Raw genomic sequence first — 23,533 nt, forward strand, 5'->3', positions numbered from 1 at the left:
ACAAAAAACCTACACCCCAATTACATTAGCAAAGTTCAGGAAAACTAAACAAAACTTTTGTTGGATGTCTGCAATGTTACTTTCGGTCGTGCTTTTAGAGAAGTATCTTAGGAAAATCATTTTGAACCTACTTTTACATCTTTACAGAAGGTAAAATTGCTGGCCTACGTTACTTTTGAGGCATTTGAGTGAGCAAACGTTCTTTAAACATAATGGTCGATTTAATTAATTTTCTTCATTTTGGTTTGTTGAAGTGAGCAAGTAATCTGATGCCCCACCCCCACGTCATCCCCCTCCTCCCCCCATTTCTGGGTGATCGAGGAATTCAGATTAGGAAAAAAAAACCCATCGACATCCTGAAATGACTGCAGTTCTGGTTTTGTTTTAAGTGACAATGAATTCCATCTTCTAGAACGGGACCCTTTTTCAGGTAAGCTGACTTCGTCCCCCACACAGTCACATACCCCGCAATAGGTAATATTTTTTTCTACCTGGAATACGGGAGCCCCGCTCACCAAGGGGCCTGTGGTGTCACTGAGTCCTGGGAGCCACCATCCCAAATGCAACCCCCAGGGGCTTCAGGTTCTCAGTCAAAGCTCTGAAAAGCCCCTTCAAAACAGTCACCCTCAAGCACACCGGTCAAGCCCGGAGGCCCCGAACTGTCACCGGGCCTGGGAAAACTGGAAGCGGCTGCTGGCCGGCCTTTGCCCTCCACGCCTCGCACCCTCCGGCGTAGCCGCAAGCCCGGGAGAGGCCGAGGATGCAGGGATGCCGCCCAGAGATGCGCGGCGGGCGGGGGTCCTCCCGGGCTTTTCTGATGCTGGAGCGGGGGCGCGGGCGGGTCTCGGCCCCAGTAAGGGACGCAGGGCCCCGGGGCCTGGCTGGGGACGCTGACCTCAACTTTGTTCTTTAAAAATAGCTCGGAGGCAGCGGCGCTCACGTGAGCCGCGCCACTTCTCCTCCGCCGGCCCGCGGCTCCTGGGCCCCCGGGTCGCGGCGGGGAAGGGCGGCGTCCCCGAGGCTCCCCGGGGACAGGGGGCACCCTGGCCCCGGTGCGCCACCCGGGGGAAGGGGGGCGCGGGGAGGGGTCGGGCCGGGCGGGACGAGCAGGCCGTGCTCACCTTCTTCACGGACAGCGAGATGTTCTCCAGGATCCGGTCCTTCACCTCCCGCGGCTCCATGTCGCCGCCGCCGCCGCCCCGTCGCCGCCGCTTCCCGCGCCGGGGACCCGGGGCCGCCGCCAACCGCTGCGGCCGGCCGTGCGGGGACTCCGTCGTGCCGGCCGCGGGGCCCGGCGCCCGCCGCCCGGCCCTCCCCTTGCCTCGCCCGGCCCCTCGCTCCGCCCGGCCCGGCGGGGATGGAGGCCGCGGCTGTGCGCGGCGGCGGCGGGGCGGCGGCGGAACTGATGTCAGGCGGGGCGGTGCCTCGGCCGCGGGGACGCTTACGCCCCGGGACCCTGGGACCCAGGACCCGCCCCCTCAGCCCACGGACCCCGGGGTCCCCACAGGCCCCAGCCCTCAGCTTCCCCAAGCTGCTGTAGTCCTTTCGGCCGGGTACCCAGGGGACACCCCCCATGCCTGCCCTTCAGCCTGGAGACCCCGCGACTCCTCTTCCTTAGCGCAAAGCCCCCGCCATGCCCGGACCCCTCAGTGAACAGGCCTGGGTCCCCTGGCTGTGGGCGGCCTGGGACCCCAGCACCCCATATCGACCTGCCCCCCTCCGCCCGCGCCCTCTGGCCCTCACTGGCCCGGGCCCTGCCCTCCACACGTTCCCCCTGCGTCCCCACTGTCAGGTCCTCGTCCCTCCCTCCTCCCCAACACCCGCTCTGCGCTCCACTGGCAGCCCCGGCCCGTTCCTGCCCTTGCGCTGGGCCCTGCGGCCGGCCCGCACCCCTGGGACCCACGCCCACCCCGCTCCGAGTTCGCTGTCTGCGCCGAGTTCTCAGCCCCCTGCCTGGCCCCCTCCATTCCTCTGGGCCCAAATTAATGTCTTCCTGGTACTCGTTTCTCCTTTTTATTCTTTTGTTAAACGTCAACATATACTTTCGTTGTCACTTTAAAAAACGGAGATATAACTGACACTAGTTTCAGGTCTACAACCAGATTCAATATATGTACGCGTTGCAGAACGAGCGTTGCCCTTTTCATTCTTAAGGGCCCTGGATCCCCAGGGCCTCAGCTGCACCGGTGCTCCCTCTTCTCTGCCCTGGATCCCCAGAGCACCCCAGCCTCAGCTGCCCGGTGCGCCACCGGGGGGAGCTGAGGCAGCAGAGCACCTCAGCTCCCCCCCGGTGCGCCACCCGGGGGAAGGGGGGCGCGGGAAGGGGTCGGGTGCCCGGTGCTCCCTCTTCTCTGCCCAGGTGACCAGCACTCAGCCTCCCAGACCCAGTCACCCCCACCTACGGGACACACCAACTCTGCAGCTGATCCTGGATGGACCTCACCCCACACATCCCCGAAGATCCCCCTCTATCCCTTCGTTTCCCCAGGGGAGACTCAAGATGTTGGTCGTTGTTTTGTGGTGTTTTGTTTTAATCCTCACTCAAGGACCTGCTTGACTCTAGAGACAGGGAGAGGGAGGGAGGGAGCTGGGGAAACCAAAACGAGGCAGCTTTAATCTAAGTGATTTTATTTTCAAATGTTGAAGATCCAGTTCCTTCCTCAATACTGTCCACTCAGCAAGACAGGTTGGTGAAAATTGGCGTATCATTCAAACATCGATGTGCCAGGGAAACATGGATTGGTTGCTTCTCTTACACGCCCCAACTGGGGACTGAACTCTCAACCAGGGTATGTGCCCTGACCTGGAATGGAATCAAACCAGTGACCTTTCTGCCTATGGGAGGGAGCTCCAGCTAATGCAGCCACATGGGCCAGGGCGCTGTTTTGTTATTCTGTGACTGGATAGGGGACAAAAGTATGTGTCGAGAGAAGGAACGAGAACAACTACTTGAGAAACTGTGGTTGCTGCATTCTGGTTCCACCTTGGGATCTAGGGCAGGAATTGTTCACGGGGAGGTCCATGGCGATGCTGCGCTGAGTGCTGACTTGCGGCACGCACGGAACTCAGTGCTTTCAGTCTGCCTGGTATGTCCTCATTCATTCTCCCACAGACGAGATCGAGGGACGAGCGTAATTTGCCTGCAGAAACCACTGGTGTCCTTTCCTTTTTTTTTTAGATTTACAGCAGGTGGTGGAGCCCAGAAACCACTGGTGTCCTTTTCTCTTTTTTTTTAGATTTATTTATTTATCTTTAGAGGGGAAGGGAAGGAGAGAAAGAGAGAAATATCAATGTATGGTTGTCTCCCGCGAGTCCCCTGCTGGGCACTGGCCTGCGACCCAGGCATGTGCCCTGACTAGGAATCGAACCGGGATCGTGTGGTTCGAAGGCCCGCGCTCAATCCACTGAGCTACACCAGCCAGGGCACTGGTGTCCTTTTCTGAGCTAAGGATCCCTTTACACTTTTTCGTCTTATTCTAGGACGGGACCCCTTTGAACTAACCCTTTAAGGAAAGAAGCAACGTCTCTAAACACAGGACATTTTCTTATTAGTACTGAGATTAGGAAAATAAGAGACAGCTTCTGTGGAGCCGGGCAGGGGCAGAATGACAGGCGGGGCTGGAGCCACTGGACTGGTAGAGAAAAGGCTGAGCACTGAGGACACATTCCTCTGAATGAGGAAAGAAGCAGTCAGTTTGTCTCAAGGTGTTTGTGGCACGTAGGAGGAAAGCCAACTTGAATGACCAGTCTCTTCACTTGGGCGCCCTCCCTTCCGACTCCACCCACGTCAGGGTGCCTGCGGGCCCCAGCCTGTTGGAAGCAGCCCTGGCTCGAGATCCATTCGATCCGAAGTGGAACCACCTGGCTTTGTGATTCTTCTACTGCTGTCAAGTAGCAAGCCAGCTTCTGGGCAGCAGCTTCTGCTGGTCAGCAGCTTCCTGACCTGTGCTCAGGCACGTGACAGCTTCCACAGGCGTTTTTATCGCTGCCCTGTGATGTAAGAAGGTAGTGGCATTTCTGCATACTGTTTTCATCTTCACACCTTGGGTTTGGTTACCTCCAACCTTTTAGGGCATTCAGGAAGAGCAGATGGTCTCAGAGCCTACCAAATTCCTCATGTGTGCGTGCATACGTGAGTGGGGCGGGGCAGGGCAGGGTGGGGAGAAGAGAGGCACATTTTAGTCTCACAAGACTTTTTGTAGGGACAGGGAGGGGCCCAAGTGTGGGTGTTTAGAGCTCAAATGTGGAATCCATTCTTGCCCATCAAAAATGAGGCAGCTCAGAAAAGAAAAAAAAAAGGGAAAGAAAAAAAAAGGAACCACCCCCAACCAGGATGCCCATGATCCTGTTATTGGCAGTCATGTAAACTCAAAATTGAAGCCCATTCATTTATTGCACAAGACTTTGTTGATCACATGCAAAGTGCACGAGACTCTGAGGCATCAGGAATCAAAAGCCTCCACTGACTCATGACAGGGCCCCGGGCAAACTGCTCTTAGTTTCCAAATCTCAGTGACACAGGAAAAACGATTTGGTTGTTGTTCTTGTTCCTCTTCTCCTCCTCCTCCTCCCTCTTCTTGTCCTCCTTCTTCTTCCTCCCTTTGCCCCCAACTCAAGGCAGACATGCTTGTGTTTCCAGAGGAGGGAACCAGTACTTCTTTGGCCATCAGGCGTGTGGAACCAGTCCCCGCCTCCGAGAGGAAGATGGGAGGGGCTGGCTGTACACAGCAGCACCCGTCCGGTTCCCGTGCCTTAACTCTGGCACCACGAGTGCAATCCACAACTTTAGGACTGGGGAAACCAAGATGAGGCAGCTTTAATCTGAGTGATTTTATTTTCAAATGTTGAAGATCCAGCTCCTTCCTCAATACTGTCCAGTCAGCGAGACGGGTTGGTGAAGATTAGGGAATCATTCAACCTCCCAGTTTAAAAGCCTCGAACAGCTTCCTGTCATAGCTTCTGGAATGACACCCATCCTCTTTCCTCTGGCCTCCGAGGAGAGATCTGATTTGCTCCAGCTCTCTCTCTACCTCGTGTCCTCATCTCTCAGCTGGTGTGTGCTGGTCTCTGCCAGCCTTCTGTTTCTCACACGTGCCAGTGGGCACGCACCTGAGGATGCCCTTCCCAGTGTGGCAGAGGCCTTCAGCCGTTCGTCCAAAACGTCTGTGTCCACGGTAGCAGCTGCGTAGCCAAGCAGTGCGGCACTACATTTCCCAGCCTCCTTTGCGGCAGGCAGGACTCTACCATCAAGTTCTCTCCAGGGCAACACAAACAGAAGTAAAGTGGTCCACTTCTAGGCTGGGCTTCTCCATGCTGTTTCTTCTTCCACCAGGTAGGATGAAGCAAAAGCGGATGTCAGGCTTACCAGGTGTCAAGAGCCTGGTTCCCTGAATCACTGTGCGGTGTGGAGGAAAGCTGCCCGTTAATCGGTAACACTTTTCTTGGACGGTCAGATAGGCAATTTTTCTTGTAATACATTACTAACATGTTGGCCTTTTTGGTCCCTCAGCCTAGCCTAACATACATTCCCAAATCCTTGCCTGGCAGGAGCCTTGCCAGTCAAAGCTCAAAGGTTAGCTCCTCAGAACTTTCTAATGAATTACCCAACATTAAGTAGCCTCTAGTCTCTTCCAACATGCCAATCTACCAAATCTTTAAAAATATTTTTATGTATTGATTTTACAGAGAAGAAGAAGGAGGAGGAGGGGGAGAAGGACGAGGAGGAAGAGAATCACCTTGTTGTTCCACTCATTTATGTACTCATTGGTCGATTCTTGTATGTACCCTGACTGGGGATTGAACCTGCAACCTTGGGGTATTAGGATGACCTAACCATCCTAATACCTAATATCCTCACTCAAGGACCTGCTTGTTGACTCTAGAGACAGGGGGAGGGAGGAAGGGAGCTGGGGAAACCAAAACGAGGCAGCTTAACCAACTGAGCTACCTGGCTAAGGCCCAATCTACTCAATTTTCATCATAGGAAGTATTACTACCTAGCATTTTGTTTGTTGCCATTCTTCAAAGAGACTGCTGTAGGTGATTGGGAATACGCACCTTTGCTCAGCTCACGCCATCTGGCATGTGATACGCAATGTTTATTAAATGAATATCTCCTGATTCATTTTTAATTTAACGAGGCTGCAGAAAAAATTTTCAGATGTCTACAGAATTAAAAGGACAGAGAGAACTAGAGCCCACATAAGGCCGCTTCTTTTCATGTCTGTGTGATTTAGGTCTTTCCACTCTAGGAAGACCATGAAGAACTGTGGTGAGTCTGCCCAGCCGTTGGCAGAGGGTCTGTTCATCAGCATCGAGATGAGCCTTACATGTGGGAATGATGCAAGTACTACTTCACACCGATGCCTGCAAACGTACTGAGCTCAGAATGTCACCTTTTAAAATCCACATGAAACCGAAATTCAGCAGTCACCCTGGTCCAGAATCCCTAAAACTTGCAAACCGACACCTCAATAAGCTGGCTGGGTCTCAGGTCCAGTTCTGCTCTGTCACCCCACTTACAGTACAACCCCTTAGGGCCTTGTGAGAAACTGAGGCAGTAGAAAATTGTGTTCACGGATTTATTCCTTCCAAACCTACTATGTTCCAGGCACTGGGGAAATAGCAATGAAAATGAGACATAAACCCCTACCCTCATGGACTTCACATTCTAATGGGGAAGAAAGACAATAAACGAGGTACAGACATAAAATGCAGAGTGCGTTAGGTAATGGTCACTGTAATTTTAGGAAAAGTAGCCAGAGAAGACTGAAGTGATGTTTGAGTAAAGACCTGAAGGAAGTGAGAAAAAGTCATAAAGGTGTCTAGGGAAAGAGCATTCCAGGTTAAGGAAGTAACAAATAGGAAGGCCCTGAGGTGGGAGAGAGTGGTGAGGTCAAGCATGGGTGTCTGAGAGCTGAGTGGGTAGGGAGGGGAGCAGGGGGTGAAGGCCAAGAGGTAAACAGCGGCCTTGGGGGTATTATGGGAACCCACTGCAGGGCTTTGGGGAAAGGTATGACCTGATCGAACAGAATCATGCCGGCAGTTGGGCTAAAAACAGAACGTAGGCAGATGAGGGCAGGGACTGGGACAGCTGTTGCAATAAGCCAGGTGAGAGGGGGTGGGTATCTGGGACTGGGGTTCTAGAAATGATCTGATTTGGAGTAGATTTCGAAAAGGAATCGACAGGGTTTAGAGTAGACGGACGCAGGTTGTGGAAGTACTCAGGGTTTTAGTGAGCAACCGGAAGAATGAAGTGGCCTTTTACTTCTGGGGACAGGAGTGAAGATGGCAGGAGGAACAGGGTTGGGGGTGGTGGAAGTGGATTCCTGGCTCGGGGTACTTCAATTCCAGATACCCTAGGAAAACAGGTTGGCTTTAGGAACTTTCTAGAAGGAACGAAGCCACCCTAGGTCTAATCTTTGAAAGGGTAAAACCCACAGGTAAGGACTGGTGTGCTTGGTTAATCCCACTGGGACACTCAGCTGTGGACGGGGAAGCAGTGCCGGGTGATAACTTAGCACTTGTACGTAACTTCTATCACGGTTATTCTGCCCGTGCCAACACTTGCGTATATACGGGGTGGGGGCAGATATCTCATCTCCAGTTGTTTGCCAGACCATAAAAAGCCACAGTCGAGACCTGAAGAACAGGGCGTGGCAGGGCATCCTAGACTGAGGTCAGCGGTGTATCTGGATGTATCTATAGGGGGCCCTCTCCTTGGGGGAAAGGTATGTGTGGTCTGTGTGAGGTGAAGCTGAAGGACAGCTAGCTGACCACCCAACTGTACTCAGCTTCTTGGGCACACAAATGACTCGATCTCTCGGTCTTCCTGGCAGTTTGGTAATACGGCCACATGACTAAGTTCCAGCCAGTGCCATGTGGGTAAAGAAGTGACGTGCGCCACTCCCAGGCCTGGTATTGTATAAAGACTCCCATGAACAACACTCACACTCTTCCTGGTATGTCAGCTGCAAAGGGATCTTGGAAGCCACGTCGAAGAGGGCAGAGACCTGGCAGACCCTTCATTGACTGCATGGGGCAAAGCCCTCTCTGCCCACACGTCAGACTGCTAGTACCGCCCACCTTCCGGAAATTCCCTTTAGCATTCTCAGATCCCTTAGGCGATGCAATGAATACTAGCTAATATCTAATGAGCATTCACTACGTGCCAGTCATTTTCTAAGGACTTTATGTGCATTAACTTGCTTAATCCCTGTTACCCCCTATTTTACAGATGAGGAAACTGAGGCATAAAAAGGTTAGGCAACTTACTCAAAGTCACATAGCTAGTAAGTGGCAAAGCTGGAGTTCAAACCCCAGCAGCCTGGCTCTAGAGAGTAGTCTGGACCACAACACCCATCACCCGTGTTATTTCTATTTCTGGGTGTCAGCTGCCCACGCAGAGCCACGAAACACACATCTTATACACGAGCAGGTAGCTATCCTGCAGTGGTCATTTGAAAGGTACTTCAATGGCTCGCAGACGCCCATTTCTTCTGGAGGTCAGGCACCTGGCAAATCACAGAGCGTGCGCAGAAGTCAAAGGGGCAGGGAGAGACAGGGATAAGGGGTAATCAGCCACCTCAACTGAAGAGAAACTGGTCCAACAAGAGTCTTATGATAAAAACTTTATTGTCTTAAATATCAAATGTTTTACACATCACCTTTCTTCAGAAAGTTCCTATTAAAAAAGAATAAAGTGTTTTAATTATTCAGAGCTGACCTGCACTTCCATTATATGACAAAAATTCAAACCCAAATGCATCTCGTTCACTCAGCTGCAGACTGGTCCTATGTCCAGCCCCTACACCAACAGCACAATGCAGCCAGTTTTGGGATTCCTGAGATTGGTTCCCTTAAGTTCTCAGAGTTTTCCAACTCTCAAAACCAAAGCATTATGGGAGAGACTGAGCTCTTGGCATGCCTATCTTGCCATGACAGCCCAGTTCTTCTGAGATGCAGTAGTCTCAAAGCGTCAGAAGTCAGGAAAACATACATGAGCAACTGCAAGAACAAATAAGGGGGGAAAGAGCAGTTTCTGTTTGTTAACATTTGCCAAATATGGCTATAATTCTAGTAAACAAACCTTACTTGAGTGCAAAGGCCACTGGCCCGACTTGCCATGAAGATGAGATTTTGAATTAAAATGAGCAAAGTAACTTCCATCGTCAACACACAGTAAAAAAAGCAAATGCAATGTCGAGCTGCCCTATCACCAGAACTATCTCAAAAGAATGATGAAGAGGACAGAGTGGAAACATAATCATCCAGAGAAAGGTCTCGGGTGGCACAGACGCAGCTGCGGAGCCTTCAGAGAAGGAAAACAGTGTCTGGGCAGCGTCAGGCAAGCTCAGACTAAAGGAATTTAGAGGTAAACCTTAAACCTACCTGCCTGCCTCTGGCAGGACATTAGTAGGCCTGCCTTTTTAAGCCACAGATGCATTCATTCAAGGTTGTGTAAAACAAACTCCTGGTAATCAGCCTCATTTCCCGTGGGACAGGTATTTCCCAGGAAAACATCCCAGCATGCCCCTTCCTTGAGTCAGCTAACGAAAACCTTATAGTACCTATTTAAAGAGATACAGTTCTGTAGAAATTACTCTAGTTTTGTATTCCACAGCTCCACTCCAGGTCTTTTGTAGTTTTGCTTATTTTTTTAGGTGAAAGAAATATTCTCGAACTCCTACACCCTTGAGCCGTTCCCCCTGGATATTTCATTCCATGAGACCGTGCCCTAAAACATCAGCTATATCCCACACCTTTGAGCCCCCAGAGGGTCAGTTACCAATCACCAATATACAGCTCATTGTAAACCTCCAAAGTTAGTAAAGCCAGAAATTCTCCCTGTATGCTTCAAGATTACATTACACGATGACATTTTGAATGATGGGTTAAAGAAATGTCCTTTTGCCCTGGGTGGTGTAGTTCAGTGGATTGAGCGTGGGTCACCAGTTGGATTCCCAGTCAGGAACATGCGACCGGGTTGCAGGCCAGGTCCCCAGTAGGGGCCACATGAGGCAACCACACACTGATGTTTCTCTTGCTTTCTCCCCTACCCTTCCCCTCTCTAAAAATAAAAATACTTTTGAAAAAAAGTCCTTCTGATGAAGCCGTCCTGTACAAAGATTTGGTAGAGTACTGAATTCTTATAAATGCTGCCCACCACCCAGCCCTACACCCGCACTCCATTTCCTGCTCTACAGCCCCATTTCCACACCTTGCACTCAACTGCTTTAAACAAACCCTGCAGATCCTGAGTGCTGCTGGCCCAGCGGCCCAGAGCAGCTGAGAACGGGGGTGAGGGGTTGGGGTGGACGGACGGACGGACACTCCCTATATCCACCCTGCGAGAGAAGAGGGCCTGATAGAAGGAAAAGTTGGTCGTCACTGGTGCATGTTTAGGATTATCTTCCATTTACCTGTTACTTCTACCCTGCAAACCTTCCGCCCGCCCCCTCCCCCCCCCCGCCCCAATTCCACCAAATGATTTGGTACGGGACAATTTTGAATGAATAAAGGGGAGCCTCAGGACCACCTAACATGTGCCCACGATCTTCAGGAGGGCTGCTCTCAACGCACCCCTCCCACTTTACTTCCATTTTCAGTTCTCACCAAAACGTGATGTCTCTGCTATTTGGAGAGACTAAGGCACAAGAGAAAACCAAGCCCATGAAAGGTTCAGCCCTAAATTATTGTTTACTCAATGAACTCAGTGCCACCCATGGAGGGACCCCCAGGGGATAGAACTTGAGCTGTGTGACTCTACATTCCCAGTTCTCCAGGACATGTTTTGAATTTACTCTAAGAGGAACTGGCATTTTAAATTCTCCCAGAGAAAAAGCTTTTTATCTTGTGGAACTCCTAAGGTAATATTCATCTTCTAAGAAGGGAAACTTTCTAGTTTGGCCAGAGTACACTAAGTACCCCAAGTCAAAGCAGATACCTGGCCTTTCGGTATCTGTGCTAGACGGTGGCAGAAGGCATAAACCAGCTGGTTTCTCTTCTGATTTATTAACAACTCTGGGGCAGGGAACAGCAAAATTATCCCATTTACCCTCAGGGTGGGTGTCACACAGGCAAGGAAAGAAAATCAGAAAGCACTGTGATTCTCCTGGCCAGTAATTTGCAAAGTTGGTTTTTTAACGTACATGGTGAGATAAAAGCCCCAAGTGAAGGCTGTATCTGCAGATACGAAAATTGTCTGCTTTTTAATCTACATGTTAACTGGAGCATATTCATCAGTCACACATCTATATATACACAACAGCTGGTGGTTAAACCAACTAGATTTTTATGGCTTTTACTAGAGACAGAAGTTGATAAGGGAAGAACAGGCGGATTCCACTTCAAATGGTTATAAAACCAGTGACACAAAGCCTCATGTATCTGTCCATTTTTATGCAACCCTCTTGCTGGAGAAGTGTTTTGGGAAGAAACACGTAGGGGAGGCTGCAAGCAAATTAGTTTTAACACCCACTCACCATCTACTCAGTTCTCTTTGCCAATAACTGGTAGTTTTTATGTATATGGCCAAGGCCCAAACTGTGGGGTGAAGGCTACTGGCCGAGGTCTGGAGGCCTCAACAGATGCAAGTGGAGATCATTCCTGCCCCCGTCAATGGGCGAAATCTATAACCTAGATGTCAGTGTCTGGTTACCAGGCACTTTCTTGCACACAGCAACCAACTTAAGGGAAAATACAGAAGTTATACACAGAAATCTTTCTTTGGTGAATAAACCGAGACCGCTCTTGGAGGTAAGCGCTAACCAGAGAGCTGGCCAGGAAAATGACCCATTACCGGTCAGAATGGCTGTTACCGGTGCTGCTGGCAACCAGAGTTTCACGACTTCATCTTTCTCTTGGAAAAGTTATTCTCTGATTTCTGCACTTGGAATAAAAGCCAGTAGTGAAGGTTGTTGACTAGTGTCATGTTCTTTAATTCCCTTTGTGTTCTAGACCTGCTGAATTTACAAATGATCCAAACCCCTGCCAGTATCAACAACTTGACTTTCATACGAATGATGGACAAGAAATCAGGTCTTAAAAATAAAAAGCAATTACGTACTGGAAAATAAATGATAAAAAAGGACAAAAATATTTGGCAAGTGGGTTAAACTCAAAAGTATTCCTAACAAGAACTAATGGACGTCTATAGGTCCGATCGATTTTCTACTGAAAATAAATACGCACACACTCCTGCAATGGAGCCCTTTCTGGGCCGACAGTCCATATTCCCCCTTTGGAACCGACTCCTGTCTACATGCTGACACGTCAGTGGCCAAGGCTCCTCTGATGGTATATGCCACCCACTCCCAGAAAGCTTCAAGGCCTATCTTCATACAGAAGGACTTTTGGGAGTAATCTCGTTATTTCTAAGTTCTCCCCCCCGCCCCCGCCCACTCTGTGGCCCTGAAGATTTATAAGCTTCAAATAAATTCCCAGTCACTATCCATTAAGTGAATGCAGGGACACAGCCGATTTGGTTCTGACCAAACAGCATCAACCATGTCATGAGGAACGGCCCCCGAGTCGGCCGACTGAACCCTCTGTTTCCTACTGCATCTGACGTCTTTGGTGTAGGGCAGGCAAAGGGTCTGCGGTATGTGATTGTCTTGAACAACACTTTAAAGACAATCTGGCTGACCCGTTGTTCTGGGAGTCCTCTTGGCAACAGTCAACTACAGCTTCTACTAACAGTTTCCTAACCCCAGAGGATCTTGAAGAATCTAGGGGACTTCCCATCGCATGACTCAAGTCTCCCAATACACGCACAAATATCAGAGCCAAAAGAAAGGGAATAGGGTGGAAGCGAAATGCCACAACCAGCCCCAAACTGAAATGTCCAAAACGCCTGAGATATGAGCCTCCATTTTGATTGTGCTCAGTGATGTGAATTCTGATGGAAATAAGCTTTCAAAGAGAGTCAGATTTTAAGACAAAATCATTCAACACTAAGCTCATAAATTGCTGTTTCAAAGGTTCTATTTCAAACACACTGCAAGCTAGAACTAGGAATTATCATGCTCAAAATTCTGTTCAATAAAAACCAAGATTTTCTGCTAGGGACCTAAGAAAGCAGTCCCCCCCCCCCAGGGTGGGAAACCCTGGGAAATCTACCCCCTAAGATTATTGCACAGTGGGGCCCACAGGACACTGACTTCCAAGGGCAAGTCCTCGTATTTAAAAAGGCCACAGTAAGGACAGCGGTAGACCATGACCCACTCTAACGTGACATGGTAAACACAAATATGGCGAATCTTGCTTTGAAAAAATCTCCCAAGGAAAGAAGAGATGGAATACACAACCAAGGCCACTTGAGTCCGAAATTGCAATGACTATTTCCATGGCCACGGAGCGTACTCAGTGAACAGACCGACCCTTCTAAGCACCGAGATGAACCAGCGACAAGGTTCGCACTTGACTATTTCACTCAGATCACAGCTCAGACTGAGCCTCAGAAGAAAGCCCTAGTGGGAGCAGAGTTTAGAAAGGAAACGAACTGATGACCATCAACCCATTAGCTGAACTTCAGATCATCACTAGTCGTTAAGGGTCAAGGTATGATCAGAGAGATGCTAGCAACCCCGAGTGCTGGGAAACTCCAAGGGGTTGGGTCATTATTTCTCACTCACAGTTCTTGAAACATCACCACATTTGTAGACTGAATTGCAGGACTTTTAAAAAAATCTAGGTAGCACCATGTTTTGCTCTTACGTGAACCACCCCCAACACCCCATCCAAGCTGCATGGCAATCCATGCAGTAGCCTGTGATGTACAAAGGAACCTAAGTTTTAAATCCTCCTGATTCATCCCTGCAGAATGTTGAACCCTAACCACACGAGTAGTACTGTACCATGCTAGGAGACACTGTTCAATTACTCTTCACTGTCTTGTTACACCTGATACTCAGGGCACTGAGGAGAATTCTGAAGACCCAAACCACGTGGTCAAGCTTCTCAAATGACAATGGAACCGATGAGCCATAACTGATGTGCCCACAGCAGACACAGCTTCACTGGGAACTCGGTTTGCCCGAGCTGCAGGGATGGTGGGATTTCTCAGGGCTGCTTCTGGAAGCATTCACTCTCATTCTAAATGGTATGCTGGACACAAAAATCATCAGTTTTATTCCAGAATACATCATCTTAATGAGAATAAAAAGCTTTCGTATGCACATACTGCCCGTACATTTAAAAAGGCCCAAATTTTAACAAATAGAATAGACAAAATCATCAGACAAGAGATCATAAATTACTTTGGCTGAAAAAAATCTTTAAAAAAAATCTGGCTCAACATTCTGCCCGCAGGTTTCTACATATACTGCATATGTGGTGAGAGAGAGAGAGAGTGTGTGTGTATAGCTTTTTTTCCCCTAGGGAACGGAGTATGGTCTAGCCCACTTTTTCATGGTTACGTAGGAACTACAATGTTCTTTGCTAGCAAAATAAGAAGTGCAAGGTCTGCATTTCCATCAACTCGACGCAAAGCCCCAAGAGCTTCCTGCAAAGTAAAGCCGGCACGGAGAATCCGGTCAATGTCTGCAGCAGGAAAAACGAATGGTGGAAGCATGGAGGGACTTGATGATGGACAGCTGGTAGGTGGCTCAGATTCAAGAAGTGGCCCGGCAGCTGCAGGACAGACATCTTCTCTGGTCTCAGGCCTGCCTGTCACTGGATTCTGTGTGCCCTGACCCAAATCTTTAACCAATATGAAGTCCGATGACAAGGACTTAGTTTGCTCCGAAGTCTGACCGCGTGCCCCCTCCTCACCTGCTACAAGTCTGGGTGAGATTTCTACACCTAAGGTGCAGTGTATCTGATTAGATGTTTTATCCGAGGCTATGGTGACAGAACCGCTCTCATCTGCTGAGTCCCTAGACTCGGGGACACCTTTCTCATCAGTCAGTAGGCCATCACCTGGACCCCTGGAGTGAGTATTTTCTACGTCTTCTATTCCAGAGCCAGTCAGAGTGTCTATTAATTTTTCTGCCTTCACTGGTGCAGATACGGCCTGATGGAAGGAGACTTGAGAACACGGTTCGTTCTGGGTAGCTGTAAGCTGCTCATTTTGGATCCATCTTTCAGGAAAGATCCCAAAACCTGTTTGGCCCTCAGTTACTGTTTTTGACTGACAGATGACTTCTTCAGAGGTATTTTCTGAAGCTGGTTTACCACTGGTGACCAGGAGCCCACGAAGTTCCTTCAATGCCGCTGTTACCGATGAGCAAGACCCCTCTGCTGCCCCCACACAGGGCTGACAACCACCACACGGACTCACCGAGGGGGAGCAATCCCCACATTCTTTATTTATTGCAGACATTTCCGCATCGCATCCCGGGAACTGTAAATTCTGAGTGGAAATGGAATTACTCAAAATTTCAGATGAAGTGTTACATTTTGATGTTTCCACTTCCATTGAGGGATTATCCAAGGTGGTATCAGATGCACTGATGCTCTTGACATTGGCATTCTGACCACCGGCTGAATTACTCACAGCAACTAGGGACTGTTCAACTGTATCTACTTCCATGAGTGTTTCTGTGTCTGAGCAGCCACGGCATTCTGAGGGCAGACGGTCTCTCCGTGTGCACGGAAGGTCCGCATCCTGCTGTGGCCCGTCTCCTTTCACTGCAGCTTCGGCATCAACACTTTTTGGTTGACTCTGCTGCCTTTCTCCAAGAAGTTCAAGGTCCCCTGGGACACAAAGATGTTCTTGGTCACGTGGCATGTTCTGTGGTACAACCTCATGCTGTTCATTCCCCAGTTCCTCGTGCCACTGAAGGCCAGTCACTGGACTCGGATCCTCACAGGCTGGATGCCAACCTTCTTCACCTAGAAACCTCTGTGTTTCTTGCGCCCTAGTCGTCGAGACAGATACTTCCTGTCTTGTGTGGAGATGACACTGGAGGCTCTGAGAGCTTCTTTCAGCAGGAGATTCCCCGGGGTGATCTGCGGCAGTGGCTTCTCCGGGTGAATCCTGCACGTGTGTGGCTGGACTCTGGGCTGCCAGAGCACTGTCTGCCGAAGGAGCAGGACTGGCAAGGTCCTGGGGGGAAAGATGCGCTTTCTTTTCAGAGGCTGTCTGGAATTCAGCAGAATTCGAGGCCTCCCCAGCTGTAGGTTCAATGCTGTCTGGGTCACTGGGCTTGACGGGGCAGACTGAAGCAGAGACAGAGTGAGCAAGCCCCGCAGGATTACCGATCTCAGGACTCTGTCCTGAAGGACGGGCTGGATGGTCACACCCATCGGAAGTTGGTAACGATGACATTTCCAGTGAGGTAGTTTCTTCCCCGCTCTTCTCTGTATGGAACCAAAGGGATAGGAAAGGAGATCCACAGGTTACAAAGGACACTAAATCACCAGAAGGATACAAATCTAGACAGGATAGAATTAAATCAGGTCCTTAAACTCGGGTTTGCTTATTTGCATAGACTTATACAAGAACCCTCACCACTGTGGTAGACAACATCACAGCATCAAAATAAGAGGCAGGCAGGTTCTTAACAAAACAGGCATTGTTGTAACTCACTATTCTAAGCATCATTGATGAACTCCCACAAAACGCTGGGGTTAGCACTCGAGACTGAGGGACCTTTACCCACCTCTGCTCTCAGAGAGTCCAGAACCCTGCCATGGCCCCCAGTGTGTACTCCCACTGCTTCTCCTGCAACTGCCTGGGGTGTGTGCCTAGTGCACAGATTCTGTGACACCGTCCTTGGTACTGAACCTAGCAACCTGCATTTTCGGTAAGCTTCTCTGGTGAGTCTCAGGTGCATAGAAATTCTGAACCTTTCTGCACTCGAATGACTCTCCTGCCAATGCACTTTTAGCGTTTCAAGTGTGAACCCCGAGGTTGTAAATGAGACATCTAAAACCAGGCGCATCTGGAACAGAGCAGGAATCGTAAACAGGAAGAAGAATGTTATGCCTGGGGATCTTCAGAAGACAGAGATATAAATACGCTATTTATTTCTATCTACACTTCCAAAAATAATGGTAAAACTATGTGAGCACTGACTTGGAGAATAGAAGTAAAGCTAAAGATCAAGCAGATTAAATTCCAATCATCATTTTATAACGTAACTTGAAAAAGGTTGTCAGTTACTTTACCACACTAACAAACTACAATTAAGCAGGACCAGTTAAGTACTTTAAGGGCAGGGCAATGGGATGGGGGCAGTTTGGGCCATGGAGGGAGGTCATTTTTCCATGGGCAATGATGATTTACACCCATTGCAACTTTCTGATCAGTCGCACAAGACAGCAGAGTAAAACATTAACTCACTGTAATCATCATGTCATTAGATACCAGTCCTTCTGCCACTGATGCAGTTAAAAACTGATCTCTTACGGCTCTGGTCAGTGGGGCTTAACTGGTTGGAGCACCAAAAGGTTGGGGGTTGGATTCCCCGTAGGGGTGTGTATGGGAGGCAACCAATGGATGTTTCTTTCTTTCTTTTCACTTAAAAAACATTTCTTATTAGTTATTTTTCGAGAGAGGGGAAGGGAAGGAGAAAGAGAAGGAGAGAAACATCAATATGTGGTTGTCTCTCACACACACCCTACTCGGGGCCTGGCCACAAGCCAGGCGTATGCCCTGACTGGGAATCGAACCAGTGACCCTTTGGTTCACAGGCTGGCACTTAATCCACTGATCCACACCAGCTGGTGCTGATGGCTTTCTCTCACATTGATGATTTTCTTTCTCCCTCCCTTTCTGTCTAAAAATCAATAAACATTAAAAAACCCTGACCTCTATGCAATTATTGTAAAATCTTTAAAGGTCAAAGGCTGGTAACAGCAAGGATTTCACAATAAGATCTATTAAGGCAGATGCAACTCAAATGCTTCAGGCTGTATGCTGGCATCCAACTTGGGGGCTGGACCTTGACTTTAGAAGCCATGAAGCAAAGCAGCTCCAATTCAAATGGCTCTAGATCATCCTAATCCAACACTGGTTAACAACGTGCGAAGATAAAGCTATGCTAGGAAGTTACTGACTTCTTATGAAATGATCTTACTTAGTTTATGGGTAAACAGGAAAACAGCATTTTCTCACTGCAAACTATATCCATTATAGTCTAAAAACACAGTTATTAGTTTTATTTAACAATCTCTTTTTTAAGGCTGAATCTGAAAAAGATTCAATACTGAGTTACTGTGAACAGAAAAGACACACTGTAGTGAAATCATCGTGTTAGCAGCAGGGGGTAGGGGAGCCAGAGTTTGATAATGGCCTTGTGGCAACTGTATGACAGTTGTAACAACTGGGTGAGGTCAAGGTGAACATGGCCTGAATGTATTTTGTACTCACTATGAAAGCAGCATATAGTCCTCCTGTAGCTGAGATGGTCAGTTTCACTGGCCTAAGTCCTAAATGTAGGGGAGGACTGGGTCAGTACCATAGGATAGGAGAAGACGATGAGGACAATGGATATTAAGAATTATTAAATGATGCCTGCTTTCAACACATCCTTACAAGAAAAAGAAAGAATAAGTTCTAGGTATCTAATTACAACCAGCCTGCAAACCCCTACAAAGCCCTCAGTGGACAGTTGAAAAGACCGCTTTTCCTCCTCTGGGTGCATCAGCCAACACATGCAGGCTGGCAGTGACCACACCTATGCTACCGGGGAACAGAAGCAGCGTTCTAGGGAACGCCGGGGAAATCGGTCAGGACAGGGACAGACAGAAGCAGTCTCAGCTCTTCTTGCTGAGAGAATACAACTCTAGTCCCGCCTTTACTACAGACTCTGTGACCCTGGACAAGTCACCGGCCTGCTTCCATTTTTCCTTCCGCAGCGTGAAAATCTCTGCTCCTCTATGATGACTCCAGGCAGTTGTGTGCAGTTTCTCAGAAGGGACTTACAAAGTCCCCAACAGCCTAGTCATCCCCAACAGCAACCGGCTGGGACCCTGATGTTGCTGAGCTCATATTCACAATGGCCAGATGGACAGTTTTTACTGGGATTCCCCACCCTTGGACCGTTCCAATCACTGATAAATTTTTAAACAGGAAACTATGCTGGGATTTGCAGGTGTATGCCAACATACAAACATATATGCAGGCTAGTTGTAACCAGATGAAGCAAGTGGAATGGCGGATGCTGGACGCAAACCCTGAAAGTGCTGCAGACACAGACCACAGACGAAGACCGGATGGAGGCTGAACGCAGTGGCTATAAATACCTGGTCTGGGGCCCACTCCAGCTGCAGTACACACACACTACATGCATCATGGCTTCTGACGCTCTGTTTGAATTAGGAAACAGACAAGCAAACTCGGGTTAACAATGCAAACCACACAGCATGCAGGGTTACAGTCTCCACGCCTTTGCCATCTTTAAGGTCAGGAACCGGCAGAGTTGAAGCTGGCGGATGTTTCCGCAGTTTGAACATCAAAAGGTCTGTCGGTTGCTTTAACTCTCTCATAATACACAAAGTCATGTGTTAACTTCCACAGGTTTTTAATAGAACTTGGAAAGAAATTAATTTCACAGACAGAGAACTCATGGGCAAACACACGAGACAGGTGGGGAGTATGGACCACGGGACGCGGACACCTGTGTGTGGACTCGGGGCAGTGAACACACGTAACCGCCACTTCCACGTTTCTTTCTCAGTTAAGATGCACTTTTAGAAGAAATACAACCAACCATGATTACCCTAGCTTAACCTCTTTATCTTTTAATCAGTTTTTAGAAAACATCAGATATGGCTCCTATTCTGAATTACTTTTCAATTGATAGAAAAGATAAAGATACTTTGGTACAGAGTAGCTACCAAATAAACATTTTTTTTTTTAGCAAAAATACTTTCACTTACAATGTCCAGGGTTTTGATTTTGATGATACTGGGAAGTCAATGTCCCAAACACACAGAATGCGATGTTGCAGAATTACTTCATTATTTAAACACGACAAGAAATTCGCACAGCCAAAACAACACCAGTAACACACGGTCACACGTGCAAAGAGCCATTTCCTTTTTTCAGTCTTTTAAAGTTGGTGCATCTCCTTCACTATGCCTAAAGACACCTGTGGTTTCTGTTTTAATCTCTTAAAAAAGGTAATTACCCTAAGAGAGTAATTACTATTAGTTTAGAAAGCACTACTACCATCAGCTAGTGTTTCTTAAAAAGAAAGCACCAAAACTGTAGGGGGGATGGAGACTTCACCAAATGATAATATATCCCATCTTATTACTAAATACACAGTATGACAACTAACCTGACAAGATACTAAGAAAATATAAAAACCTAGTTCTAAGTAGGTACGTCAAACTCATCCAAGCTTGCCTTTCAGGGGAGATTAAAACTATGAATTCATTCTCTGTCTGGATGATCAAAATTCTCCCCTTCCTACAAAATACTTAAGACACACTCAAAACTGCACTTTATATGTAATACTGAGCTACAAGACGGTGGAGGAGTAGATGGTGAACAAGGCCAGCTCGGAAACCTCCCTCTGCTATCCACGCCCATCCTAAAGAGGTTCAAGGCTGACCCGCGGGATGTCCTTTGGTAATAAACACGGGTACCATCAGGATGCTTATTTTTAAAGTTCTTATTTTTTCTGTCTTTAGAAGAAAACTACTGCCTGAACTTATAGTTCCAATCCACTTCATTGTATCAGAAAATGCAACATGTTATATTAATCATTGATGAATAATTATAGCTCAAGACTTTAACCGGAACTTAAAAGTTAATTTTCTTCAATTTCTCGAAAATGCATCCCCAACTCATTGTTCTGTAACAGAGAGGGGAAAAGTGGAGATCCCACGGAAGTGGAATTTCAGCAAAACCATGTCCCTGCATCTTACCCAGAAACCTGACTTGGACTTTAGATTGAAATCAGATACAATTCAGATTTAGGACAAAAAGTATTAGGTAGCTTCATTCCAATTTGGCCCCAGGACACCCTACTGCGACCTCATCAACAGTGTAAACACCACACTGATTACTGGTCCTCTGCCTTCGGTGGCAGCACTTCCAGTGGGCATTTATAATGTCCGGGCTGCTTAGTCACAGGGACAACGCTACCCTTCAAAATAAATGGACCCATTTCAGGGCAATACTGTTGAACTCAAAAGGAAGTATCTGCTTACAGTTATGATTTTCTTTAGGCAGGAAAAGGACAAGATTTTCAGGAGGCCTGCCAAAATGCGCCTGAGCAAACCACTCCCCAGTGTACCGTGCACATGGCAATGGGCTGCTGTTTCCTGACCTGCTGAAACACCAAGTTCTCGGCTGTACTCAGAGACGGAAGGAGGCGGGAAGAGGACAGGAACACATCCGACGGGACGAGGAGACTGATCACGAGCTGGTAAGGTCCCTACCCCGCCAAAGCTGGAGTTATCCAAGCGCCCAGCCACCACGAATACCTGCATCCTGTATGGATTTTTGAAGGGCTTCTGCTAGTTCTCTGTCTGCTATCTCTTCTGGCCTCATCTCCTCTCGCCCGGCCCCGTATGCCAACCGGGCACACTCTGGTAACTCGCCCTCGGGAAGGAAGGTGGTCTGTGAGCCCGTGGTGCCGATCACGAGGACGTTTTTCTTGAGGTCAATGGAACACTTGGAAGGAAGAAACCAAAGACCGATGACAGCAGATAAAACACCATGCGGGAAAATTATGATCCTCAATGTAGAACTCCATTCGCAAAGAGCAACAGTGACACAGACAGTGCAAAACAAGTTTACCTAAAATAATTTAAACTTTAACCTATGTGACATTGTTAACATGGCATTTGTTTAACATTCTTTTAAATAAAGATTTTTACTTATTTTTAGAGAGAGAGAGGGAAGGAGAGAGAGAAGAGAAACATCAATGTGTGGTTGCCTCTCACACACCCCACACTGGGGACCTGGCCCGCAACCCAGGCATGTACCCTGACTGGGAATCAAACTGGTGACTCTTTGGTTTGCAGGCCTGTGCTCAATCAACTGAGCTATACCAGTCAGGGCCCATTTGTTTAACATTTGAAATTTATATCAGAATAATCTCTATATGATAATTCACACTTATTTGTCCAACACAATGTATGTTCATTTATTTTAATTTAAAAATTTCTTATAAACGATTTTTATTATTTTTAGTGAGAGGGAAAGGGAGGGAGAAAAAGAGAGAAAACATCGATGTGCGAGAGATACATTAATCAGTTGCGTCTCACATGCCCCCAGCTGGGGACCTGGCCCACAACTCAGGCATGTGTGCTGCCCAGAAATTGAACTAGCGACCCTTTGGTTTGCAGGCTAGCACTCAACACACTGAGCCACACCAGCTAGGGCTGTATGTTCATTTCTAAGTTTAAATTTAACCCATGTTTATTGTGCAAGATTTAGAAAAATGCCAGACATAATCAGTGGCCCTGCCTTTTATAAACATGTGACTTTTTCTTATAATACCAAGACATACCATTTATACACTTTTACATCTTGCTTTTCTTTCTTTGTGTAAGTATACCTTACATTTAAACTCTGTACTAATAATGTCAAAGAAGTGATTATGTATGAAAGGCAATCTCTATAAAACGGTTCTGCACTTCATACTTTTCTGTGTATTCATAATTAATATAGGACAGTTACCCACATATCTGCTTTATATCTATCAAGTTGGAGACCCCTGGTCTATACCATGACTAAAATAAAAAGGAAAGATACTGGCAATAAAATAGGTTTTATTTATATGTGCATTAACTCATTCCTTCTACTCAAAATTCTGCACTTTGATTCAATGCAATATATATTTTATAGAAATTTAGTATTAAAAATGTAAAGAATATTAGTGACATAAAAATATCGACTAGATATGAAACTTGTGAAAAATGTTCCTACCCAGTGGACACTAATTGTTTCTTTACTGGGAATTGTTTATCTATCAAGAAATTATTAGGCTTCAGAGTAGAAATATAAATTTCACTGCAAATGAATAGTTATAAATCATTCGCCCTGAATTAAACAATTCTACTCCCAACCTCTAATGCATACCTGCTCCCTTAACCCTGAAGCTCTTCTTCCCAAGTATTGTTGGCCGGCTGCTGAGGGCGGCCTACACCTACACTCGTATGAAGTCATCATCCTGTGTTACCTACACTCCCTACAAACCCATCAGAAAATTACCTGAATTCTAATTAGAAACTAACAACTACGCAAGAGAACCATTGCCTCTGTTTAAAATCTCAAAACAGATGGCACGATTTAAGATTCAGACAGACTTCTCAAAAGATTCTACTTCTACACAATTTCACACTTTGTATGACCTCATCATCAGTTAAGGACCTTTCCAGGTTTCAAGAGTCAAGCTTCTTAGTTTCCCAGCAGACACAGCCACGAGAAATGAGGAGTAATAGCCACATGCCATACAAAAGGCCAATGCAAAAAGCCAGTGAAGCTCCATTACCTGATGTCGTTTCAGCATGTCTAGTCCCAGAAGCATGTCCATCGGCTGTTCCTCAAGTATGGAGAAGGAACAGGCCAGGAAGTCTCCTTCGATCTGAACCTGAGCTAAAGCACAGGAAGAAGAGAAGAAGTTAC

The 23,533-nt window shown here is 47.6% G+C and overlaps 2 protein-coding genes across 10 annotated transcripts in view; both read right to left on the reverse strand.

The window, feature by feature from the left end:
* PLEKHM2 (pleckstrin homology and RUN domain containing M2) overlaps positions 1-1,398 on the reverse strand; it is a 38,925-nt gene extending 37,527 nt beyond the window's left edge. The window contains exon 1 of one of the 2 annotated variants that reach the window (XR_005066342.1): positions 1,122-1,398. Coding sequence is in view for 1 of the 2 variants with exons in the window: in XM_037045150.1 (XP_036901045.1) it covers positions 1,122-1,181 (60 nt within the window). In the remaining variant the exon portion in view is untranslated. The remainder of the gene's footprint in view (positions 1-1,121) is intronic. The other variant, XM_037045150.1, reaches the window with a different exon arrangement.
* Positions 1,399-14,104: 12,706 nt separating this feature from the next.
* LOC118986315 (protein DDI1 homolog 2) overlaps positions 14,105-23,533 on the reverse strand; it is a 32,197-nt gene continuing 22,768 nt past the window's right edge. For 3 of the 8 annotated variants that reach the window (XM_037045160.1, XM_037045159.1, XM_037045157.1), the window contains 3 exons: positions 23,400-23,503; positions 21,385-21,574; positions 14,105-16,302 (listed from right to left, as the gene is read on the reverse strand). In XM_037045160.1, coding sequence (XP_036901055.1) covers positions 14,414-16,302; positions 21,385-21,574; positions 23,400-23,503 — 2,183 coding nt within the window. In that variant the 3' untranslated portion in view covers positions 14,105-14,413. Of the gene's footprint in view, positions 16,303-18,316; positions 18,380-19,191; positions 19,255-21,384; positions 21,575-23,399; positions 23,504-23,533 lie in introns of those variants that run through there. The other 5 variants (XM_037045158.1, XM_037045163.1, XM_037045164.1 and 2 more) reach the window with 5 other exon arrangements.

The sequence above is a fragment of the Sturnira hondurensis genome, unplaced genomic scaffold (genome assembly GCF_014824575.4).
Source record: "Sturnira hondurensis isolate 20B ecotype Veracruz unplaced genomic scaffold, ASM1482457v3 Scaffold0004257, whole genome shotgun sequence".
Lineage (NCBI taxonomy): Eukaryota > Metazoa > Chordata > Mammalia > Chiroptera > Phyllostomidae > Sturnira > Sturnira hondurensis.